The 25,071-nt window shown below is 41.2% G+C and overlaps 1 protein-coding gene across 1 annotated transcript in view; it reads right to left on the bottom strand.

Annotated features, from left to right (window-relative positions):
- The window catches only part of LOC311189203 (transcription elongation factor A protein 1-like), a 46,286-nt gene that overhangs the window by 4,709 nt on the left and 16,506 nt on the right, over window positions 1–25,071 (bottom strand). The window contains 5 exon segments of the mRNA XM_084260807.1: window positions 503–570; window positions 2,415–2,563; window positions 3,580–3,667; window positions 11,307–11,412; window positions 17,887–17,949. Of these exon segments, the coding sequence (XP_084116933.1) occupies window positions 503–570; window positions 2,415–2,563; window positions 3,580–3,667; window positions 11,307–11,412; window positions 17,887–17,949 (474 nt within the window).

Here is a 25,071-nt window from a genome sequence, read left to right as displayed (position 1 = left end):
CCCTCCCAAAACCCCCCAAAAACCAACTACAACCCCAAACCCTAAAATAAAAGGAAGCCCAGACCTCTGCTCTATAACTACTCAAATACTGCTACCAGAATGACTCTTCTGAAAAGTCCAAATTAATTTAGAAATAAACTTGTAGAAAATGAAATAAAGACATTAGAAGAAGATTTAAACTGTTAATAAGGAAAGATTTTGAAGTAACATAGAAAAGCCCAGCATTTTATGTCAGAATGCTTCAGTAAGATATAGTATTCCTGCTGCAAGAAAAACATACTGAAGAAACCCACACACTCACCTACACACATTCCTACATGTTTTAAAGACAAATCATTTAGGTTGTGATAGTTTTTTTTAAACCCTAGATTTCTACCCCAGTGTGTTAAACAGTTTGCTTTTTAAATTAAATTTTAAAATAATCAATATATAGGATAAAGTTCATGAATTTTAACATTATCAACACTTTTAAAAAATAATCTTGTTCTAGAGCACATATACAACAAAGGATATCTTCTTCAATCTGAGAACCCAGCTCTTCCTCATCAGCACCAATAGCAATATAATCATCTGGAAAAACAAATATTGAAATATTAGCAACCTGAAAAATCTCATCAGTGTTGTGCACCCCTGAGAGCCCATTCAAAACTCTGAAACTCAACAAATTATGGAACGACTGCAGTGAATTTCCCTTTTGCATAGGAAAGCTTTATTTACTGTCTCCTTACCCTTTCAAACCTTTGTTAACTTACCACATGGAAGAACAAAAGTGAAATGAAGAGCAACGAAAAGTTTAAAAAACGTAGAACCACCCTGCACCTTTCACAAAACAAAAAATTCTGATATCTAGTTGCAAACACAAATAAAATAAAAAAAACCCTATGTTATACAGAAAAAAACTAAGTATTCTAACAGGCTTGGCAAGTATCCATCTCCACAGCATATCTCAGCATAGAATAGACTATTATAAAAAGAAAACATTTTTTATTGTATTTCATCAATTCTTTCAGTCCAGACAACACATGCATGAGCAATTAATGTTTTGCATGCATGCAAGATCTCATTAGAAACACAGTAATTAAATAACAGAAACAATATTATTAGATTTTTTTTAAAAATGCAAAGCTGAGATGTTACAAAACATGTAAATTAGAAGAAATAAACCACAGCAATCTTGAAGAAAATGCAACACTATCTAAAGTGTCTCAAAATAATTGTTTACTGTTTCTGAACAAAACTCTTGCTCATAAAGCCAGCTGCCTTTCCAAGACAACTTAGGACAAACTAGATACGACATGTGTTTTCCTCCTCATGTACTTCAATGAGTAATCCAAACACCTTTTCTCCTTTATCTCATGCATAAGGCCACAAAACCAAAAAACAACTTTATTTTTTTAATAAAAGCACTGTAGACAGTAACACAGCAAAAAATTATTGGACAACAAGTTCAGGTTGCGACTACATAGAATTATGAATACTAAAATGCTATGTATAACTCTCTGGTCACAAATAATCTTAGAAGTCTATGAACTTCACATCTAAAGGACCAAAAATCCATTGTCTTTAGTTAGCTTTGATGACTGTTTTTATCTGAATTTATGTGAACTAAAAAACGAAAAAGTGAACAGGATAAAAAAAAAAAAGTATGATTCTGAAGTCTGGTTACACTGGGTCAGGTTACACTAAACTAAGAACAGAGGAATAGGAATTGGGTTGTAAGTTCTGGTAGGAGAGACAGACTGACAAGAAAAAAGCCAGGTCATTCTGACAAGCCCAACTTTTAGTTTGCTCCTTACCAAGCCTATAATTCAATTTGTGTTTGAAGACGCACAAGTATACATGGCGGGGAGGGGGAGAAGAAAAAAAAATCCAAAACACACAAGCAAACCACCCAAAACAGTTAAGGAATTTACAGATGCCCAAAAGGCACAAAGACAGGGCAGTGCAAGACTCTCTTATTGATTACATCAAAACAGAAAAGCAGCCTTCAAAATCAAAAACCTGAAGGCCCATGGGAACTCTGGTGTAAGAAAAAGGGAGGTGTGTGTTTATAGCAGCACTCTCAGTCAGAGACAAGATAAAAAAATACCAGCTTCCACAAACAGATTTAAGTGAGGAATTAAGGAGGCAATAACCTTCCCAAAAAGAAGTCCCACTGTAGGCAAGCTATCAGATGAACAGAAGCCACAAAATCTCCCATATGACCATCAACAGAAATGGACTTCAATACTTGCAACTAATGGATTCATTACTTGCAACTTGGGTGAACTGGCCTATGGGTATATACACACAAATGGACATAAAGAGGGTTTATTCTACCCTATGGGGCAGGAGAAAAAAATAAAAGAGTGCAAAGGATTGACAAAGAGAAGAAGGAAAGAGTTAAACTCAAAAATACTGTCTACAAAGCTCACCTCCTGTTCTGAGAGCTGCAGAGAGCATTTCTCTACATTTCACTCGTACAGAATCCGAAGTGCTTGGAGCCCGGGGAAAAGAAGGGATGAAAGAATTTGAGGGAGCAGTACCCTCCTCCTTCCTGCTGCTGGAATTGCTACTTGAACTGCTAAAAAAAAAAAAAAAAGAAAAAGAAAGACAAAACCCCCCTAGTATTAATGTGGTTTTTTCCCTCTCCTCTTCAAATAACTTTGTTCCAGGTCCTCTGCTATACCCATTTGATGCTGTTCCAAAAGGAGAACACATGCCACCCTTTTAAAGCTACTTATAGCACTGGAGTCAACGTGATTTTAAATGTGTCTTTAGAATAGTCACCGAGGTAGTCCACACAGCAGGGACACGGCAGGTGTTCCATTATGTGGCACATCAGTTTTAATTCTCAGTTCTCTACACACACATGATTTTTCTGCTCCCCCCCTTGGAACTTTACTTTACAAAGCAGGGAAGGTAAATCACACAAGCACTCAGTCTGCAGTGAACGCACTGCATCCAGTCTGCTTACTGTGCTGAGGTGGTACCACGGTCACAAACAAGTAATGAAGCTTTGCAAACTGTAAACCAAGAAGTTTTGGACAAATAGTTAGATCTTCAATTTCAATTCGAAAATCCTTGCTGGAAACAGATTGACTAGAAATGTACTAGAAATGGCCTTGCAGATACTGTTTTGCACATGTTCTTCAGCTCCAATAGCGTCATTAACACGGGCTTCTTTCTCTGATAACATTTATTTTGTGTTTACCAAAACAAGTGCAGAGCGAGACTGTATATTAAACATCCAAGCTAACAGACAAAAGTAGCATTCTAAACCTCTAACACATGCAGCTACCACAAGGCTGTGACTGAAAACTGTTTTACAGATCTCAAAGCTCAGTGCTAGCACTGAGAGCAGGAAGATTTGACAGATGGAACAAACAACTAGTCTGGCCACATCTTAACCCATGGCTTTCATCTTCATTAAATGGGAGCTGCAGCAGGATTTACTTTCCTAACAGTACATCAGTTCTTGTATGACTATTTCTGAAAAGAATGTGTAAGTGGTCTCTAATATGACAAATTTGGACCAAACAGTTTAATGTTAATTTATACTGAGTGAGATTATTTGTACAGTCATGAAGAATTAAGCACCTTTCTTCTCTTGCTTCCGGGCTGTTTTGTGAGGAAGATGCAGGCTCCTTTTTCTTCTCTTCAGAATCTTTATCAGTTGAAGGTCCATCTGGAAGTACAAAACATGAGAAACTCTTTTACCCAGAAATAGTAACCGATTTAAAGCAGTGGAGAAATATCTCTCAGGATTTCTCCTGAACCAGTTGGAAAGGATACCAGCTCCCACTCTCTGCTTTGACCTTCTCTTGCAGTACAGCCTTCCACTCCCCAACACCCTCCCCAACCCAGAAAATGAAAAATATGACAACACTTCAGGTCCTTCGAGTCAAGTCCAGCATCTGTTTCAACTGGCAGTGAAGACATGATGAAAATGTAGACTTCTATGATTTATTTTTTGCCAACTCTAAGAAGTTATTGTCTACCTCATGCAGTAAACTACTGCATCAAGCTTCTGGAATTCGTCTTCAATGTTTTAAATGTAAGTTTTTCCTAAATACATGTCATTCTTTTTAATTATATTCACAGGATTTCTACCAAAGGACTGAACCAAACAAAACTCATGTGAAAGCTATCATGGTTGCCAAAAAAAATACAGATGCCATTTTCGTATGAAGGAGTTTTCCAGACACACACACACTGTATTTTCTGTGATAGCTCTTAAATTATTTGCCTTAGGATTTAAAAATACTTGAATTTGCCTTTTCCATGCAGGCTATGTTTAATGATGATTGTATACAGAATAAAGATGAAAGCCTTTATTAAAAAGGGCGATCCAACATTTAACTTCATCTTAGCAAGAACACATACACCCTTCTACTGTAAAGAGGAATTCAGAACAGCTAAATCGAGCTCCTACTTTGATTTGGTCTCCAGAAAGGCTGACTCTCCACTGCCTACAGAAAAAACCTAGTGAGATTGGCATCATCACTCAATTTTCTGAATTTCTCTCTCCAAACCCTCATAAAGCTGTTCTTACATGTTTAAGTCCATAGACATATATAAACTTTCAAATAAACTAAAAGCAGATCAAGACAAGCATGGAAATCTCACACAACTCAGTCTTTCCCATGAAGATGTGCTGAACTAGGTATCTAAATCCTTGTTTAAGTATCCTCATTTCCAACCCCAGGTTTCTCAGTGGAACTTGGTGGTATGGAACACACAAATTCAGGTCTCATATTCAAGAGACTCAGTTGTTTGGGTTTTTTCCCAGAGAGTAGCTGCACCAGCTTATTTTTAATAGGAACAATTTACACTTAAAGCTACCCAGAAACAATACTAAAGAGGATTTTGATCTTTTCCTTAATTTTTGAGTTACAGAATTTACCAAATCAAGTATCACTTTGGTTAAAAAAAAAACCAACCAAAAAACAAATAAATCAGCATCATAAAAGGAGACCACAGGACAGCTACACTGGATCAGACCAAGCACCTATCTACCATCCTGTCTCCAGGCATACCCAAAAAGAGATGCCTGCAAAACAGTACAGGAAGCAGACAAACACATAAAGATACTTCTTCAGACTATCTCCCCAGTCTTCAAGAGCCTAAAAGGTTTAGTGATTTCCTCACACACAGTTTGTAACTTTGTATTCAACCCTCAACAAATTTCTCCATTACAGGAAAAAAATCCTGCAAGAAAATCGCACGCAGTAAATGATGCAAATGGACTGATTTGTCTTTAATAAGATAAATTATTAAAAAATCCTAATAAACATATCAAATCAATCAAATGTTATTTATAAAAAAAGTAATTTCACTCAGAAAGCAAACAAGGCTACAAAACTGAACGGATCACGGCAGTTCTTTGCTATGAGACCCAAAGTGTACAATGCTCAGAGGAAGAAAACAAATCCCATTTTTAACATGCATATTCACATGACTACTCTCTATGGCAACAAACACATGATATACAATTTTAAAAAAAAGCATTACCAATGTGCACATAATCACATTTTCCCTCATTGTTTTTTAAGTACATGATCATTTTTGTCAGGGGCTTTAAGACAAACTGACACATCAAATGGGTACCTCGGGGTACAGCTCACGCCCTGCAAAGCGGCGTAGCTGCCTTAGAGCTCAGCTCTGCCTCAGCCCTTTTTTTTCCTGGAACACAAGCTGCCAAATTCAGAGCTGGTTTAGGTGTCTCCTGCTTATTTTGCATCAAACCCCTCACATTGGTATAGCTGGCTCCTAGTTTCAGCTTATCAAACAGTTCCATTTAGCCCAGCACCACTCATCAGAGAAGGCAGGGACCTGAGAACATCTGCCAATAAATACCCTGCTTGCTTCCTGCACCTGGGGAGGGCAGAGTATGGGGAAGGCACAGGAGTAAAGCGAGAGGTAAAAACACAACTCTCCTACACCAGCAGGCCAGTCTGTGCAAGCATTTCTCAAATCAAGGTCAAACTTCAGCAGCTGAGACAACTGGACCATCTTCAGCAAACACGTCTTTAAAACCACAACTTCTTTAAACAGAGTTTATAGACACTTCAGTTTAACTCAGTTTCAGAAATCTGGAAATAGAAGTTAACAACCTTCTCTGCTCAAAATATTCTCCCAAGTGTTTAAGTCATCCACTCTTATGGATCACAAATTGGAAAGCACTGAGGAGAGAAGATCCAGTGTCAAGCAGTATTTATTCATAAACCCACATATTAATAAGGGCTTCTTATTTTATTAAAATCCTGTATTGACAAAAGAACAGAAGGTAATTAACAGCCTGCTAAACAGCATCTCAGCTATCCTCTGGCATAAGGGGTGGTGGGGGCATGGGGGGGAAAGTTATCCTTGAGAAACCAGAAGTCCCTACTAATTTACTTATTTTACATTCAACAGCCAGACTTTTCACTCAGAGGGAAAATGACACCTAATGGGAACCACAAACAGCCACGGAAATTCTAACAAAGAAAGATGGAAAAAATGGCCCTTCTGTGAACAGCATTTAAAAATTCCAATAAGCAAGTGATTCATATCAGGAAGTCTAGAGAGCATCATAAATATTTATATAATATAAATTACAAGTGCCTTTAAAGAGGCATAATTACTTTTTCAACTTCATACGGCTATTAACACTTCCTAAAACTTTTTCAGAAGCAAACTAAAATTGCCATCAATTTGGGGATTAAAAAACTTCAGTTTTAGCTACTGCAGCTTCAGCAGGCCATAAAAACCCTCTTTAAGCTTATTTTTATCAATGCTTCTTTAAAATGCAGAGAACAAGCTAGTAATATGAACTGACTATTAGCCACTGGAATAAGACTATCGAATTCTGATTACTGCATTGCAGTTTCTATCTGGGACTTGCAATTAATTTGAAAGACATTTTCCACCTCTATCTGTCCAGACTGAAACATCACATTACAGTGTTCTTTGTTGCCAGAACAAAATTTTTAGTTCATAATAATATATGACCAAAGATAACATAATTAATCTGAATGTTAGAAGCCATTAATAGCTTCACTGTAATATAATGAGAAGAATCTACATGTGAACTCAAGACATTTACTAGTGACAATAAAAAGTCAGAAAATAAAAAGATGCAATGTTACTAATTTATAAATTTAACTTGATTATTTTTTTCCAGGTAAGAATTTTCCAGAGATGTTAATGAAACATGGCTAGTTATTCCCAGGAGCACATAAGTTAATTCAGTGGGTTATTTTATGCTACTAATTCAGATATCACAACCAAAACCTGTAAAGTTTTCTGATTATGCTGTTTAAATATCTTACAGGAAAGTGATTTGAGAACAGGTAACAGATGGCACAGTCATTAACAATGACCCTCATATTTAAAAATTCTTCAGGTCCCATTCTCCAGACCCTAACCAAAACAATCTTGAGATGCAAAAGTAGCTACACTTGTCAGTAATTCCTCTGCAAGATACAGTAAGACATGAAGGTCAGAAAAGCTTCTTCCTAGGAGCAGCATAGGGAGAAATAACATCCAAAATCTATAGATAAACAACAAAATCATTAACTGTTTGGCATTTTAAATTTTTTTTTTTTATCCTAAGTGACAAAAGAACACGACACCAACTTCTTTGCTAAATAAGTTTTTTCTTCTATACAGTATGATGTAATTTGCATCATGTATTATTATCTCCCCATTGATAATCCTCACAAACTACAGGTCTAGTAGCTCTACATGGAGCAGTTCCAAACATACATCTGACAGGAGGTGATTTCCACAGCTCATACCTGACATCAAAACGAAACTACTGAAATTGGTTTTGCACTTGATTCTATGTGGTGTCTTACAGACATGTACTCCTCTTATCACAAGTAGGCAATACAAACACTATTAGACTGTAATTTAGCAACTTTTGTCAGTAGCCTTTGTTTTTTTTTCCAAGCAAAGCCAGCAGGCTACTTGATGTCATTGGACAACTTTACCTAATGACAGCATTAACATACCTGTAAGATAGTCCTAGGCCATACCAGCTCCAGCAGCATCAAACTTAGGTTTGAAATAATAATCTGACTAAAACACTTCTGTGAAGTCTGGCTGGTGTTATCTTCTCTTGAACAACAGGAAGCACTTAAACATTCTTCTAAAATAACATTACTCAGGCATGCACTTTTTGAAATAGGCATTTAGAAATGTTTGTGGCCCCATTTTTAGGTTTTATTACTGGCAACAGATGACCCCACATGCACTTATTATTGTCTAGTCATTTTGCATTTCCAGTTCAGCACATACACTTACTGGAGCTAAGCCTACTTAGTTAGGGGTATGGACATTCTTTTTGAGTGTATAGTCTTAGAGTTCTGTAATTATTTGTGATGGAGAATGTTAAATTCCTTAAAAAAATTGTTTACTAATATAAAGGAACACTCCTCACAGCCTAAGTGGGTATACACAGATTCATTATCTACACAGCATACTCTATACATGCAGCTACTTGGCTAAGCAGTGGTTATTTGCAAATCCCAACTGAACAGTATTTTATTGAGAGCAGAATTTTCTTCTTTCTGCAAACTGCAACCAACTTGGCTGTGTGGTTTAACGTCTTTAACATCTGAAAGTGATCTTCCACTGCAGCTCACTCAGTGAGTCACTTCAGACAGTGCTTGCAATCCCTCTGCCAGGCAGCTTCCCACCTCCCTGGAAAAACATGGGTGACCTGGCACGTCTCTGGTCAAGCCACAGCTATCTGGTGATGCACAACCTGACTTTGATTTCTTCTCATGTTTCCCATGCGTTCTTAAAACACTAAGTTCCAAAAGCACTGAACTTAAACAGTACATGCAGCCTGGGCAGTCAACAAACTCTTGCCTAAATTAAAAATGTCATTTTTAAAAATAACTCACAAAGACTTCAGCTGTCTGAGTACAATGCTTGGTAGGATTAACAGCTGTCCGCTCCTGTGGCCATCTTTGATCCACACCATTTTACATGCACTACGAACAGCACAATGGAAACCGATTGCTCAAGCAGCTCAACATACGGTATCTCGTATTCTTCTGAGAAAGTCAAAACTAATGACAAAACAGAATAAGAGCACTTTGTAAGATTCCCACCCAAACTTCACACAGCCCAGATACTCTATCTTCCACAGTTATGAGATCTTACACATTCCAACGAATTACTGACAGGTGAAACATTTTCCCTACTATGCTGTATTACAAGGTCTACATCACGATGAAGGAGAATTTAACCATGCAAGTTTTGAATAGAAGCAGCGCTGTCTTTTCAGGAATAACTTCATTTTATCTAAGTGCACAACCACAACTGTACTAGACCAGACACAATAATATCTGCCTTGCAACGAAGTATGAACAAAGGTCATATAACCCACTACCTCAAGAAGATAGTATTTAGTTCTGATTAATGTCAAACATTCGCTATTTACTTTCCATTTCCTCACATTTGACTTCACCTGATGTAAGCAGCCTTTGGTAGTCTCCCAACTGTCTTAAAACTATCTGAACTTTGCAAGCCATCAAAAAGGGATGGTCCAGCTTGCCTCAGGTGTATGTTACTGCTGCAATCCTTGTACAGCAAACAGTAACAGGCTGAACCAATAAACAACTGATACAGTTGAAAGCTAAGCCAGAAGACATGAACAAAACAATTGGTGCCCAGCTCTGGTCTCCCAGATAGCTGTGTAACACAGGAGGGAGTAAGGAGACACCTGCACAGAAGGGAAGCCAGTACCACCCCTTTCACCAGCAGCCTATAGCCAGATTGCCCTGCCTGGACCATCAGGCACCAGTCTTTACTCCAAAAGTCTATAGCATCACAACACTGGCAGGAATAACACTGACTGTTCACAACATCTGAACGCTTAAAGATCAGTCAGCTATATGTAACTGTGTATTAACACAAGTGTGACTGACTTTAAGTACTGTGTTTAAAAAAACCCAACAAAAACAACACAGAGACAGAAGCCTATTTTTGCTGTCCCCAGAAATAAGTTGCAGTTTCTTTGAACAAAGGATAGCAATATCCAGAAGGGTTAGCACACCTTGCCCTACACTTCGCTCCCCCACCCCCAAAATCAGCATCCTAGGGCACTCCCAGAAGTTGAAACTGAATCTAATACAGTTGGACTTAAAGCTCTAAGTGGTGATTCAAACATACAAAGTACATACTTTTCACTATATATCCAAGAAACACTGATCAGATCCTTTATAAAGCATGCCTTTCACTTATAGTAAAAATCACTACAATGATTTAAGAAGCATTTTATCAGCATATCTAGTATTATCTGAATTTAATTACTAAAACTAACATAATTACTATTTCCTAACCTTTAAAGGTAAGTTAAAAAAATAGGGCTGCTATTGCTTCCTGGTAGAATACAGAAGTTGAAAGCTGTGACAAACTGTCCATTTCTACACACACAGACTTGTCACATGGATACAAAGTTATTTTTACACCATTTACAGGAGTAACAAAGTATCTAATAAAACAATACATTATTGATAAACACAGGACCTCAAATGGCAGGGGACTAAACACCTCCTGGCATTTAAAATATTTTTCTAGACAGCAGAAAAACAATATAAGCTGTTTTCTATTTCAAAAGTTTAAGTTTACCTAAAATTAGATGCAAAGGAACAAAATACAGAGTACAGCACAGCATACGAACAAAAATATCTGGACACAATAACCCTGCTAACAGAAAGGTTTCACTAACTGCATTCATTGCTTCAAGGGAAATTAAACAAGAAGTATTCACTCACTAATTGGTTAAGTTGTTTGAAACTTTGAAGGTTTTAGAAAGTGCAGCTCCATTTTCTGCAAGTTCTAACAGATTTTTAATGTAAGTTTTTTGCATCTTATTTCTCTTCACAAATTGCTTTCTAACCAAACTTCAAAGCCTCTACAATCATGAGATTTCACACAAGTTCTTCACAGCACCTGTTATATTTGACAAAGGAAATAGTCAAGAAGAGGTTCGTTAGTACTTAGTAGAGCAGTACAGTCCCTCTAGCTCAACAGCAGGCAATGAGACTTCAGAAATTAGTCATGTCACAGAAACTGACTTCCTACTGCTCGCCACCCCCAGTAAAAATACATTAACTTTTTCTCTGAACACGCTTTCACAGTAATCCACTGGTGACAGAGAGTAAAAAACAGCTACATCAGTGCAGAACACTTCAATACTTACACAGGAGCACAAAGGTATCTGAAGCAAGGCAGGGTGAAGGATTTATATCAAAACTGCATTCAGTTAAACCATGCAAGAGCAGGGGCAGGGGAGGGAGGGAGGAAGGGGGAAGCTTGTGTTGCCATACCTAACAGTTTCTTCCAAGACTTGATAAGGGACTTCGCTAAAGATGTAACTTCTTCATCTGTGCTCTGCTTGCGGATTGCATTCACTGACATTCCGATCCTGGTAGACTGCCAGAGGAATAAAAACACACACTATCAAAGGGGATGTGAAGATAAGTTAACAAGTAAACATTATATATGTTGTACTTCGACATTTTTAAGTATGTTTTCTCAGGTTAGTTTGTGTTTGGTTGGTGGTTTTTTAAGGATACCAGGATAAAGTGCTGCAAGCCTTTAACGAAACTTAATTTAACAATGTGGCCATTTTAAAAAGAAACAAACCATTATTAATGTTTGCCTCCATCACAGACATTTAGGAGTAAGAGAGGGAGGGGGCAGGAGGGTTAAGGGGATTCAATCAGAAGATTTTTGCTCCCAAAATGTTTCAAAAAGCTCTGCAAAATTACTTCCCTGTATTATCCATGCCATTCAAAGCCTCTAACAGTGTGAAAAATCATATATAGATCTTAATGTCTTCTAACATTTTTTGCAAAGGTTCTAGCCTTAAAAGCTTATTTTTCTGCAAAGCAATAACTGTATTTACATTTTGGCATGATCAGAAGCTTGCCAACTGCTTCAGTGACTTCATATTCTTAGAATGTCCATTTAGTAGCTGCGGAAGAAGCTGTAATTACCAGTTGTGAGTAGCCACATTTCAGATTCCTAATAATTCTGGCAATACTGAAATTCTTTATGATCTTTGTGTAAGCACAGAGGGTTCTGCTGTCAGGCCAGCCAGACTGGCCTATGCCAGTAAGAGGGCCATGACGGTAGAGAAGCTTCAAGCCTTTGGCACTACTGCCACCTAGAGTGAAGAGGAGACTCATTCACACTCCACTCCCTTTAAGACGGCACAGGAGGATATAAATTTAGCTCAACAGCAAGAGAAGTCGCCTTTCAGAAGACAGATCTAACATCTTAGTTTCATGAGATTAAAAGAGCTCTTAATGATTGTGGTGGTTTTGCATGGCTGGGTTCTGGTGGAGAAGGGGGGCTGCAGGGGCGGCTTCTGCAAGGAGGAGCCAGAAACTCTCTGCAGGCCCCACAGAGCAAACACCAGCCGGCTCAAGGCCAACGCACCACTGACCAAGGCCGAGCCCACCAGCAACGGTCACAGTGCCTCTGGGAACCACGTTTAGGAGAAAACAAAACACAAATGGATGTTCTCTGCCACCAGAGAAGGGAGTGCGAAGTTGTAAGAAACTGCAGACACCAAGGTCAGTGAAAAAGGGGGAGATGAGACGCTCCAGGCGCCAGAAAGATTCCCCTGCAGCCCATGGAAGATGATGGGGAGCAGAGATCCCACCTGCAGCCCCTGAGAGACCTCTCGTCGGTTGGAATGGGTGGAGACATACAGAAGATGCTGTGACTTGCATTGGAGCAACCTCCTGGCAGGACCTGCAGCCCACAGAGAGAGAGGCCCAAGCCAGAGCAATGGGGGTGGGGGGCTGTGACTCCATGTTGGACCAGGCTGGAGCAGTCTGGGCCTGAGAGACAGAGACATTCTGTGATTTATGACTGCACCCCATAGAAGTGCCCCACACTGGGGCAGCTGGTGTAGAGCCAGAGCCCCATGGGAAAGGACTCAGACTGGAGAAGTTCATGGAGGACTGTCTCCCATGAGTGGGACTCCACAGTGGAGCAGAGGAAGGGTGTGAGGAATGCCCCTCAGCCCCACTAACAAGGAAAACAACTCGTGAGGAACTGACCAAAACCCCCATTCCCCATCTCCCCCTGTGACATCTGGGGGGAAGAAGGGAGACAAATTATGAATAATGTTACATCTGCGAAGAAGGGAAGGATGAAGGGGGATGTTCTAAGATCTGGTTTTACCCAACTATGGTTTCAGAGTGTGTGCAATGAAGTAGATAGTGTTTTATTTTAATTCCACGTTGAGTCTGTTTTGTCCGTGATGCTGATTACAGAATGATCTCTCCCTGTCCTTATCTCGACTCCCGAGCCGCTCAATATCTATTTTCTCCCCCGTCCAGCTGAAAAGGGGAGTGATAGAGCAGCTTTGGCGGGCATCTGGCCTCCAGCCAGGGTCAAACCACTGCAATAATACAAACAAGTATTTTATTATCATTTCATATTTTGATTAACGACTGCATTTTTTAAAATGTTCTCACGATACTTACTTTTGTTGCACTTACTATTCGCCAGACTCACTAAGTATAATTTAACCCACTTACTTTTGCAGTAGTTCATAAAAAAATTCCTTCTCCTTTAAAGGAAAATATAAATCTTTGCAGCTCACTAAAAATGGAAATAATTTGTTCCTGTAAATTACTCCTTACAACCCACACAACACTTTTTGGGGCACAATGGAGGTGCTAAATGACTGGAAAAGCACTGAAATATTCCATAGCTGTTTCAGCAAAGGAAACATCAAATAACCTCAGGTCTGAGCATCAGCTCTAAACGGGTATTTTGCATTTAAGAAACTAGATGGTTACTCACCTGTAACTATAGTGTTTCAATTTGGACTCTGCTCACTCAGACTAACAGTACTGGCCAACTCCTGGCATGTTAAAACATACTCTGGACATTACGTTCAGACAGTAACGAATAGCATGTGCATGGAACTCCATAAAATACACATCATATCTGAATGAGGAAAACATATCTAAACAAACAAACACCACCTCACTGATAAATGGGCACAACCATGGCCTACTCTCATCAGCAAAAAGGAAAGACACCAAATTACAGCCTTAATTAGGTAAGTAAAATTAAAAAATTCAACTAAATCTCAGAACTAATTGGATAACCTGTTTCTCTTGTGAGACCAGAGGAAGAAATTAATTTATGGTAACTGTCTAAACTGCCTGCTCTTTTAAGGCAGTAAAATAAACATAGTTCATTTGTTTGCTTTTACACAGCACTGGATCTGGCTTCTTCAACACAGGGGAAGGAATGATCAATTTACTTGCCTGAAAACTCACACAGGTAATTTACCTGTGTTACATTCTCAAAATTACTGTGCTTTAATGACAAACTAGCTGTCTGCTTTTTAAATTTCCTCAGTCTTCAAGCCTACCAAGCTATCCTTGAGAGAGCTATTTTAAGTGGAAAACTTGTGGTTTTTTGCCTAGCCCAGCGTAACCTGTGGAACTGCCTTGCCTCTGTGCCAGTTTATATAACAGACACACAAAAACCTTCCTCAGCCTGTCCAAAATGCACTTTTAATGAGTTATTCTTCCCCACATCAAATTCCAAGGCCTTCTGAGAGTAAAGAGGCTGTTTTCACCCCTGAAGCACTCAAGTTGTAGGCCAAGTAGCCTTCAGGTAGCACGAGCAGTTGGTCTAAGTCACCCCTGCCTGAACACATACAAAAGCATATGGTGGTGGCTACTCTTTTCTAGACCAAATGAAAGGACAAAACTAAGGGAAAATTAGTTAGAAAAGAAAGGCTTCCACTGGAGCAAGCAGAGCTGCCACCAACTTAAAATTGTAAGAGAGCATGAGGACAACAGAATTGGTGAGCACCTAGACCTAAGGAGAGCCAAATCAACCCATGAAGAATAACTACCCCCAGGTGACCTGGTCTCCCTGGCTCACCAAGGAAGTGTCAAGAAGTCATTGACAAGGACTGTACATCGTAACCTAGCTCTGCCCACATGTGTGTAACTTCCAGTAAAACCTGTTTGCTACAATAAAGACTGTCTGTCTCACTGTTTGGCTGTGCACTACCCACAATTAGCACCAGGGCCACAACACCTTTAATGCTGCGTGGCGGCTGCTAAACAGATTTGCTGGATAACTCACAGACCACTGGATAAATCACATGTGAGGAAGGCTACTGGCTCCTTGCCTAGCTGAGTAAGGATCAGCTTGCTTACCTAAAACTTGTTAGATATGACACACTCGTATTATTGTTTGTAACCAGCTTTCTGTGAGAAAAATCAGGCGAGAAAGACACCAGTCCAGACTATTGATGTGCACCTTCCTTTTCCATACACCTGTAAACTGCTGTCCAGGTGACCTCACCAGCTCAGACTGAAGCAGCAGTCACGCTACAGGAAAATTCATCGCTTCTCTTATTACACAGAAATAATGAAACTATCATGCCAGCTACCAGTGCTTTCCTCAACATAGCCAGCTCTCAGAACTCCCTAAGAACGGGTGGGGAAGCACATTTTTCACTTGAGTCACACATTTCATCAGTTCAAACACATCGTAACTCAATCTACACAAGAGGAAGCCAGTGCTCCCACTGTCTCATAATCATCACCCTTCTTGACATTAGCACAGTAATGATTCAATACCAGAGCGATGCATGTGATTGTTTTGCATTTCAACTGTTGCTCAGTCCTCCACTGCTTAAGCAAATTTCAGAGGCTAACATAGAAAATTTACAGCAGACCACATTTTTATAAAACTCTTTAACAAAAATCATGTAAATTTGAGCCTAAACATGTTGCTAAATGCAACCCTGTGCAGTGCAACTGTTTTGAATACAGAGGTGGATACTTAAAAAAAACTTAACTAAGCTACATTTCATCAGCTACACAAGAGTATGCTGAACTACCTGACCCTAAAGGGAGCAGGTAACACAGAAATCCTCTTTACAGATTCAGGTGGCACCTGCCCCAATACAGATTAAAAACAGTATTTGACTGCAAACAGGTACGTGCAAACAGGCTACTTTCAAATAGGACAGAAAACGGGACAGAATTAATATGCAACCCTATGTAAACAAAGCCAGGGTCACACAAGTGCTATAAAAGGCAAACAGTTAATTTGTTCGTACTTCACAAGATTAAATGTTCCCCTCTGCTGATAAGCCCTACGAAGAGAGGCTGAGGGAGCTGGGCTTGTTCAGCCTGGAGAAGAGAAGGCTGCGGGGGGACCTCATTGCAGCCTTCCAGTACCTGAAGGGAGCATACAAACAGGAGGGGAATCAACTTTTTAGAAGGGCAGACAATGGCAAGACAAGGGGGAATGGATTAAAACTAAAGGAAGGGAGGTTTAAATTCAGTATTAGGGGGAAGTTTCTACAGAGAGAGTAGTGAGGTGCTGGAACAGGCTGCCCAGAGAGGTGGTGGATGCCCCGTCCCTGGAGGTGTTCAAGGCCAGGTTGGATGGGGCCCTGGGCAACCTTGTGTAGATCCAGGCCTGAGGTTGGTGGCCCTGCCTGTGGCAGGGGGTTTGGAACTCTCTGATCCTTGGGGTCCCTTCCAACTCAGACCATTCCATGATTACTAAGGTTTTCATTGCAACTGGGGGGGGGGAGGGGAGAAGGTAACAAGTTATCTACTTGTACATTCTTCAGATCCTCATTGCTCAAAGTCAAAAAACATTACAGAGAGTATTTTGTATGAAGAGCTGCACAAAGAACTCAAAAGAATCAGGCTAACGGGAGGAGTCTCATGGGTTTTGTTGTTGTTTTGTGCAGGGCTTGAGGATGTGGTTTCTTTCACTAGGGTTTTAGTTTGGGTTTGTTGGTTGGGTTCTTTTTTAAGGAAGGGGGTTGGATATGGGAGAGAAAGGTTGCCACACCACACCAGAGATGCTCATTCATGCATGAAGGTGACACTTTAAAACCCCTATTTTCTCTCACTAACAGTATTACTAACAACATACTAAATATATTCTGAAAATATACAGGACACATGTGTCAAGAGCGATGTTGCTATTGACACTTGAGATTTGAACTTCGTAGTTAATCCTGCGTCTGTGACCAGTAACTGCCACTTCAAGAAAAGTTACTTTCTGGTCTCTTCCAATTTAGTTGGCTACCACACAAGTCAGCTTATATTTACCTCTGCCACTTGAAAATTGTTAGAATTATTTAGTTACTTTGGAACAAAAAGAGTTCATTGATGAATTACAGGACAAACTCTGAAACGTGACACATAAATAAAGTTTACTGAGTTAGTTTTAGAAATAATTTATAAATAATATATAAAATACTATGTTAAGAGATATAGACAGAAGTAGAACAGAGAGCGTATGCATGCAGGTGAGAGAGACTGTACCACACCATCACTCCTGCCCAGGGGAGTAAAAAGGGAAGAGAATTATTATAATGACATTAAGAAACACACTAGTCAGAGTTATGTGAGGGGTTAAAAAAATGGAAATTATCAAACATAGCTTGCTTGGAGGTACAAACTATGCTTCTTCTCACTTACAATCCTAAATCAGAACTAACTACATAAAAGATAACAGCTGTTACTGGGTGCATTCTCCTTCAGAGGTAAAGACACACATCACATTCATATCACTAAGAGTCTAAGATTGTATGTAAGATATGTTAATAAGCAGCTCTTCTCCTCTCTCCATGACAAAATTCACTGTTTTTAAACTTTAAAACAGAAAGATAAGCCTTAGGATCTTGCTAAGGAAGAAAACATGTAAGATATGTGCTCTAAATCAGGGTGAAGTAAGACCAGTTACCCTCTATTAACACTGATTCTTCCAAGAAGTTTCTCTGTATGAATCTACTTTAATAGTGCAACCTTTCCCTAAAGTTGCTGGCTTCACCTTCATCATTATGGAGTTAATATCTGCAACATAACAACAATAAGGAAATCATACCTGCAACAACTCAAGGGTCATGGGAATATTCTTAAGTTCCTTCAATAAATCAAGAGCTCCAGCCTGTAAAAGAGAAAGTTAAAAAAGGGAAAAGTGTAAATTTGGTAGCAATCAGGTATTTTAAATGGTTATCAACAACATATTCTTACCTGCCTTCAAGATCCCAAATTTATCCACAGAACAACTCTTGCACAAAGAATGTTCTGCTTCACAAACTCTCAACACTAACAGGCCTTAACGCAGAAATCCAAGTATCCACTCAAAGGCTAGAGAAGTTTTAACCCATATAATTCAAATTCCAGTTAAAGCATTCTGACAACTACTACTTTAAGCAAAACACATCCTCAAGAAAACAGCCTCAAGGGTTCCTCCCTTAACAGCACCAGAAACAAGCCAGACAGCAGCAATTTTCAATTCAGGACAACCTCACCTGTTTTAGCACAAGAACTTCAAAGCTCTGCACAGTCCAACAACAGTACATAAATATACATAACTATATATAAAACATACATAGCCAATATTCTTAACCATATCTGCAATGGTGTGGTAAAGCCAGAAACGGTTTTCTGGTTTAAAAACTGTGATCAGACTACACTATTTTACCAGATACAGCTATAGTTTCCCCACTACAAAGAGTGAGTGTGTCTACCAACAAATGCCCAAAGAGGAAAAAAAAACAACAAAAAAACCCCAAGCAAGCCCTGCTTTCAAGCCTTACTTTCAACTATTAAGTTTAAATATTAATTCAATGAAATACATAGATTAAGCTGCACAGGATGGTGCTGAGTAGACTCTTCAACCTATACCAGACTGGCAAAGCGTGTTCCAAACTAGAAGCCAGAGCCCACCCTGATGTGCTGTAACATCTGAAATAAGGCACTTTTTTATTACTTGGCTGTCACGGATGTGTCTTTTCTTTCCTTCCCCCCTGCTAAGGCAAGGTACAAACTAAGACTGCATCAACTTTCTAGATGAAGGAGTTAATTTCAGAGCTTGCCCTGTCAGGCACTAATAAGCTCTACACACAGCTACTCTGGCCAACAATTCATCCTTAGCAACACTGGTCTGAGTTAAGACATTTAGAATCATAGAATAGAATGGTTTCAGTTGGAAAAGAACTTCAAGATTGAGTCCAACCATCTATCCAGCACTAATAGGTCCAACATTAGACCATGTCACCATGCACAACATCTACTCTTCTTTTAAACACCTCCAGGGACGGTGATTCAACCACCTCCCTGGGCAGCCTGTTCCAATATCTGACAATCCTTTCAGTAAAGAAATGTTTCCTAATATCCAACCTAACATTTTCATGTAGGTGAGCTTCAGGATTTACTTTAACTTCTACATGTTTGATAATTTACCACCTCCACTTCAGTAAAGCTCTGCACCATCCTCTCCTCACTGTGCAGATGGCTTGTCAGACCATAGCAACCTCCTAAAGGCTGAGACAACTGTGCTGTTATTCAAGTGCATACGGTTCTGAACCTGTGAGCCATAAACAGCTAGAAGGCAACTGCCTTCAGGCAGAAGGGGCCACGTTATCCCAGCTAAGCACATTACCTTTCCACTTGTTGGGTTTTTTGGGGGGGTTGTTTTGGTTTTTTAACTCTTGAGATTTGGAAGTAAACCCCACAAAATTTCCATCTCAGAATTCTTAGGAATTTCTTTCTTTTCTCTTTCCTTACCTTTACCTCAACTCATCCTATTTTGCTTACTTTAATATGCATTTTGCTTGCTTTTATTTTTAAAGTTCTCCCTAACTGACCTCTAATAAATATGACACACGTTGCAAGGAAACTCCTGTAATCTCCTGCTGCATCTGCACATCTTAAAATTTAACTAGTACAGACAGCACATAAAATAACCACTGAGAGGCTGAGGAATATGAAACTGGAACTTCTGTGTCACATCCAAACAGATGCAGCTTTGGACACTTTCAAGTCTGCTGCAGCCTCTGTTTTCAAACACATCGGAGTTGCAAAGAAGCCTCTAAAAACAAACATTTCGCTGTGCCTCACCCCCCACAAACCCAATCCACTTACAAAACTAAACTTTTACTATTCTGTGATGATAGCAAAAAGTCTTATTTAATTTTTGTTCACGATATACAAAACTTCTCCAGTTTTAACCACAGAATTTTAGCCGCAATGATGCAAGACTAGGAAATGTCATGCTGTTTTCAGGTGCTAAATTGAGTTCACATACAGCCATAAGCACAGTTTCTTCTGTGCAAACACAGATCCAAGCAAAGCAAGTTAAACAACTTCAAGAAAATTCTCAGCCAAAAGCAAAAAACAAATGACAGAAGTCAACCTGTCATTTTCACAAACATAATCCAGTAACCCCCCTAAACCGATGATGTTATTAACAGGCTGTACATGGTATGTCATTTCAAAATAAACACAGGTTGTTTAGTCTGCAATTTCAGCATAACAATGATACTGTCATGCAAAGTAGCACTCTTTTTATCTCACCCTAGAAATACAGTCTAGTCAAAATGTGCTGCTCTGAAATTCCTTTCCAGTTGCACAGGTCAAAACAACTTTCTTATTCCCAGCCTAAATGCTTTCTAAAACTTGTACCTTCACACACAGAATGAGGCTAACAAACCATGGAGCAAGTTAAAAAAAAAAAACACCCCTCCACATAGATGTTCCCTACATTTCATGCTGTTTTCTGTACCAAATTACCAAAAATTCTAATGTAGTGACGCTTTTTAAGCCTTCACTCTTCTCTACCCAATTCTCATTAAGCATACCAAGGATCGGGTGCTTTAAATTTAAAACGAGTTTAAAACTCACAGCAACCAATCAGTTTCTGATAACCACTTCTCTCAGCATAAAGTCAAATGCCCTCTTTTCCTCAAAACCAGAGTGGAAGTTGCTCAGTCAAACTTATAATTCCTATTTTTCTAATGTAAGACTTCTCTGTTAAAGCAAACAAACTAACTTCAACCACTAACAACATTATTATAAATCTTCTTTTAAAAACATTTCCACAATTTTACAGGAAACGAAAGGCAATACTTTATTCCACTAGGCTGGCTGGCTTCCAGTTTACCTTGTTGCTTGAAATAACAGACATCAACTTCATACAGATATAGGAATTACTCCTCTCAGCTTCTCTCAGTTGATCAGATCATAGCACCAGAGTGATGTTCTATAATCATATTTTAAAGCTATGCTTCAGGTGATAGAAAGCGGAGCACATTTCTGAAGACAGCAGAGCTATCCAATTATAATTCAGTTTCTATTTACAGGAGCAAACCTTTAATAACACAGACAATTTTACATTTCCTCCTCTAAACTAACTCAACTGTTCTTGATTTTTTTTTTCATCTATGGGTGCAACCTTGTTTTACACACCTATTCATTACAGCAGCTTAATAAAAGTGCACTTACCTACAGCAAAAGCTATAAGGAAGCCACTACATCTGTTTTGATCCGATCACAGTTATTCTGAAGGAGTAACGTATTCCACGCATACAACCACTATTTGAGGTAACAGCAGAAATAAGTGTCTCACAGTACATTAAATGGAACACCACATGACTATTTAGTCCTTCAAAACAGAAAAACTGCATACATCACTAAAATAGTTACGAAATCTGCACAGCTACAGTTAAATCCTTAGCCAAGGCAAACCACCAAGAGCCTGACTCAAGGAAGGGTGTCTGCACAGCCTGCCTTTTCAACTCATCCAAAGAAATGCCAAAGATCACTTTGCCACCAGCCAGAGTCGCCTTTTGTATGAGAGATGAAGCACCTCTCACCATCTGAGTCCTGAGAACTTCAAAGTGAAAAAGTATCAAAGCTTTTTTTTTTTCCTCCCCCTTTATTGATGGGTTTCAACAAATCATTCATGTTCAAAGACATACACCAAATAGCTATTCTTGTTGAGTAAAAATGGAGAAAGAAATAAAAGATGTTGTCAGGAGCATCATTATCTAGTGGGTACTTAGGTAAGAAAGCATTTCTCAATTCAGCTTCATCTTTGCATGACACAGAAGTACCTCTTCCTAGAAATTAATTTTCCTAAAGTTAGCATTTTAACTGTCAGGCAAGGTTAGGTAGGAAATCACATTATTCAATTAAAGAAATACCTTATCCATGACAAGGGCTGAGTTAAGCACTGATGTACTCTTGTAAAACTGATCATGGCACACAAACATGCTTTGGATAAACTGTCAGACCTCCAGCTAAGGGCCACAGAGGCAGCTCGAGCCCTCAGCCTCAGAGGGTTTTTGAGACAGCATCTAACAACAGAGCACTTGTGTGCGGTAACAAGCTGGAACGAACGAGCTCTGTTCCCACAAAGTACAAAAGCACAACTGCTTCTGGTGCTGCCCCTGCTCCTGGGACAGGGGCGAAGATGGAGACTTGGGGGCTGGCTTCAGCCAGGCACAGCCTGGCCCAGCTGTGCACGCTGTGTTTGGCCACATCAGACCTGTGCTGACCTCAGCTCTGACACCGCACTGCTCCCCAGGGCTTTGGACGGTAATTAGGTTACACAGGCTAGAGTGTGAATACGTGTCCCCAGCTGCTGCTAGGAGTTACATCCAAACTCCTAAGCCTCCCAGATCACAGAGATACACACTGTGGTCATCAGGAGCATCTCTGGGATTGTCACAGTGATGGTCCCGAGAAGCAAAAGTCATTCCCATATTACCATTTTCTTCCCATTGTCATAAGTCTTCCAAATGAAACTGAGCTGACCGCACTTCATCATTCTCCTCACCACAATATTTAATTGTTTCACATTCCATAGGTTTTCACTCTTCAGACACCTCATAGGTAAGAGGCACAACTTCAATTTTTGAGTCAGGAAAGTTAAACAGTAAATTATTTTGTGCTGAAAAGTATGGTGGACAGAAAGGAAAAATAATTAACAAAATAAAATTAATTAAAAAATGATAAAGGTTTGTTGTAAAAAATTCTACTAGAGTCCTGTCTCGACACCTTACCATTAGAGGGTTCAAATGTATCAGAGCTAAACCCTACACTACCATGGAAAAGCAAGGATTTTGAAACAGGGCCTGTGTGTACTCATAAACAATCTGTTTGGATTCTGAATTAAGCAAACTTCACTGGTTTGATGCAATCGGTATTTCTATAAAAACACACACTTTATTAAGTTTCATTTATCTTAAACACAAACAAAAAGACTTCGAGAAACTGAAACTCCACACCACTCAGTTCTGAGCTATCACTAACATTGAGCATTTAATGCACCATCATAACACCCAGAAAAACCCCTTAACTTTAGGTAGCAGCCAGCAGTAAGAGCAGCAATCACAAATACACAAATTACAAGGGCATAATGGTGCACCCACTTGATAAAGAAGCGGCACACAGAGGTACCGTTTCACTTGTATCCTATTTCCTACGCTATAATATTTGGGTGCTTGGCTGTTGCCACACGCTCTGGGTTTACTTCTGTCAGTGTTTTTATAGGGGTCAGTACGGGTGTTGCGAGTAGCTTAAGTTCCGCATCAAGGGCACACTTGAGAATAACACCTGAAGGAGCTCACCGAACTCTACCTAACATTCTACCTCCGTTCCGAGGCAGAAGGTATTCCCTGAATTAACAAACGCAGTCAAAGCGATGTTTATGCTTGCCTTCAGGTGCAAAGAAAAACAGCGGCTCACACCCCCCTGCCCGCAGGACACCTCTGCCGAGGCAGAATCAGAGCTCTCCATCCACACTCTAGCTCGCACGCCCCACACAAAGCTCTAACCCCTCTACCCGAGGGCGAAACTGACCCCTCTGAAGGAGACCACCGCTGTCGGCGCTCTCCTCTCGCTGACGGGGCTTCTCGCCGCGCTTCCCGCACAAGTCCCGAGCGGGACCAGCGCTGCGATTGTAACGAACGGAACGCGGCGGGGGAAACGCCGCCCAGAGCCAGGGTCGGTGCCCGGGGTTCCAAGCCGCGCTGCAGCGGGAAGAGGCGCCGCTCCCGGCCCGCCGCCGGCCGGCGCTGCGGAGAGCGGCCGGGGATAACCCGCCGGGGAGGAGGGCGGGCTGACAGGGCGAGGGCTCCCCAGCAGCGGGCCGGGCCGCGCCGCGCTGGCCGGCGGCTCCACGTCCTCTCGCAGCGGGGCGGCGCGGGGGGAGCCGCCGCAGCCCTGCCAGCCGCGCGGGGCGGCGAGAAAGCCGCCACGGCCGACAAGCAGCGCGGGGGGGAAGGAGGGCGGAGGGAGGGAGACGGGTTAAGGGCCGCCGGAGCCGCGCGGCGGGAAGGGGGACGGCCCCGGGCCCGCCAGAAGAAGGGGACGCAGGGCCAGCCGGAGCCCGCGGTGGCTCGGTTCGACCCCGCGCCGCCGAGCCGCCTCCCATCCCATCCCGTCCCGTCCCGCCCCCGCTCACCGCGTTCTTCTTCTGCACCATCTTGTCCATCTTCTTGGCGATGCGGATGATCTCGTCCTCCGTGGTCATGGCTGCGGCGGTCCGTGCGGGGCACGGCGCAGCGGATGGGATCCGAAGCCCGCGGTGCAGACTCCCGCCCCGTTCCCCTCACGTCCCCTTCAGGGCGCGGGAAGCTGCCGGAGTCGCCGCCGAGCTCTGCGGGCAGGAGCGCAGCCAGGCCGCGGCGCAGCGCCCCGACCCAGCAGCCAGAGCGGCGGCGCCAGGCAGCGTGCGTCGAGCGCCGGCCGCGGGAGCCAGGCAGCGCTGCGGCAGGCCGAGCACACTGGCGCGGGGGCGGGGCCGCGGGGCGCAGGCGGCCTCCTGCCTGGGCGGGAAAGCGGCGTGGGTAAGGCTCCCGCCTCCCCAAAATAATGCACGGAAACCCTACAGAAGTACAATTAAACGGTCTGACGTCTCGGACTGTATCACCGTCCCCAGCTCCCCGCTCCTCAGTGCGCTGTCCTGTTCGTCGGCACACGATGCAGAGCAGAACACACCACCCGGACTTCGTTTCATGCCTCCGAGCTTTGCTTCAGCTGTCGGAAGGCTGGGAATTAGAGCAGGCACTTGGGTTTGTTAGCTCCAAACAGATGGGAACTGCCCAGTTCCCGTAAGCAGTAAGTTGCCTCTCCCTGAAGAGTTATTTTGTATCAAACAGAGTAAGAGTTTCAAGCTGCAAGCTCAGAGTAGGCTCCAGCTGTACAACTTTGGAGTTAGCACAACAGAGATGGAGATAAGCTTTTCAATCAGCCAGCTATCACACTGCAGTTTGCCACA

This window comes from Gallinula chloropus (genome assembly GCF_964237585.1).
Source record: "Gallinula chloropus genome assembly, chromosome: 2".
Lineage (NCBI taxonomy): Eukaryota > Metazoa > Chordata > Aves > Gruiformes > Rallidae > Gallinula > Gallinula chloropus.
The sequence above is the reverse complement of the archived record's forward strand: the minus strand, read 5'-3'. Positions and strand labels throughout refer to the sequence as shown.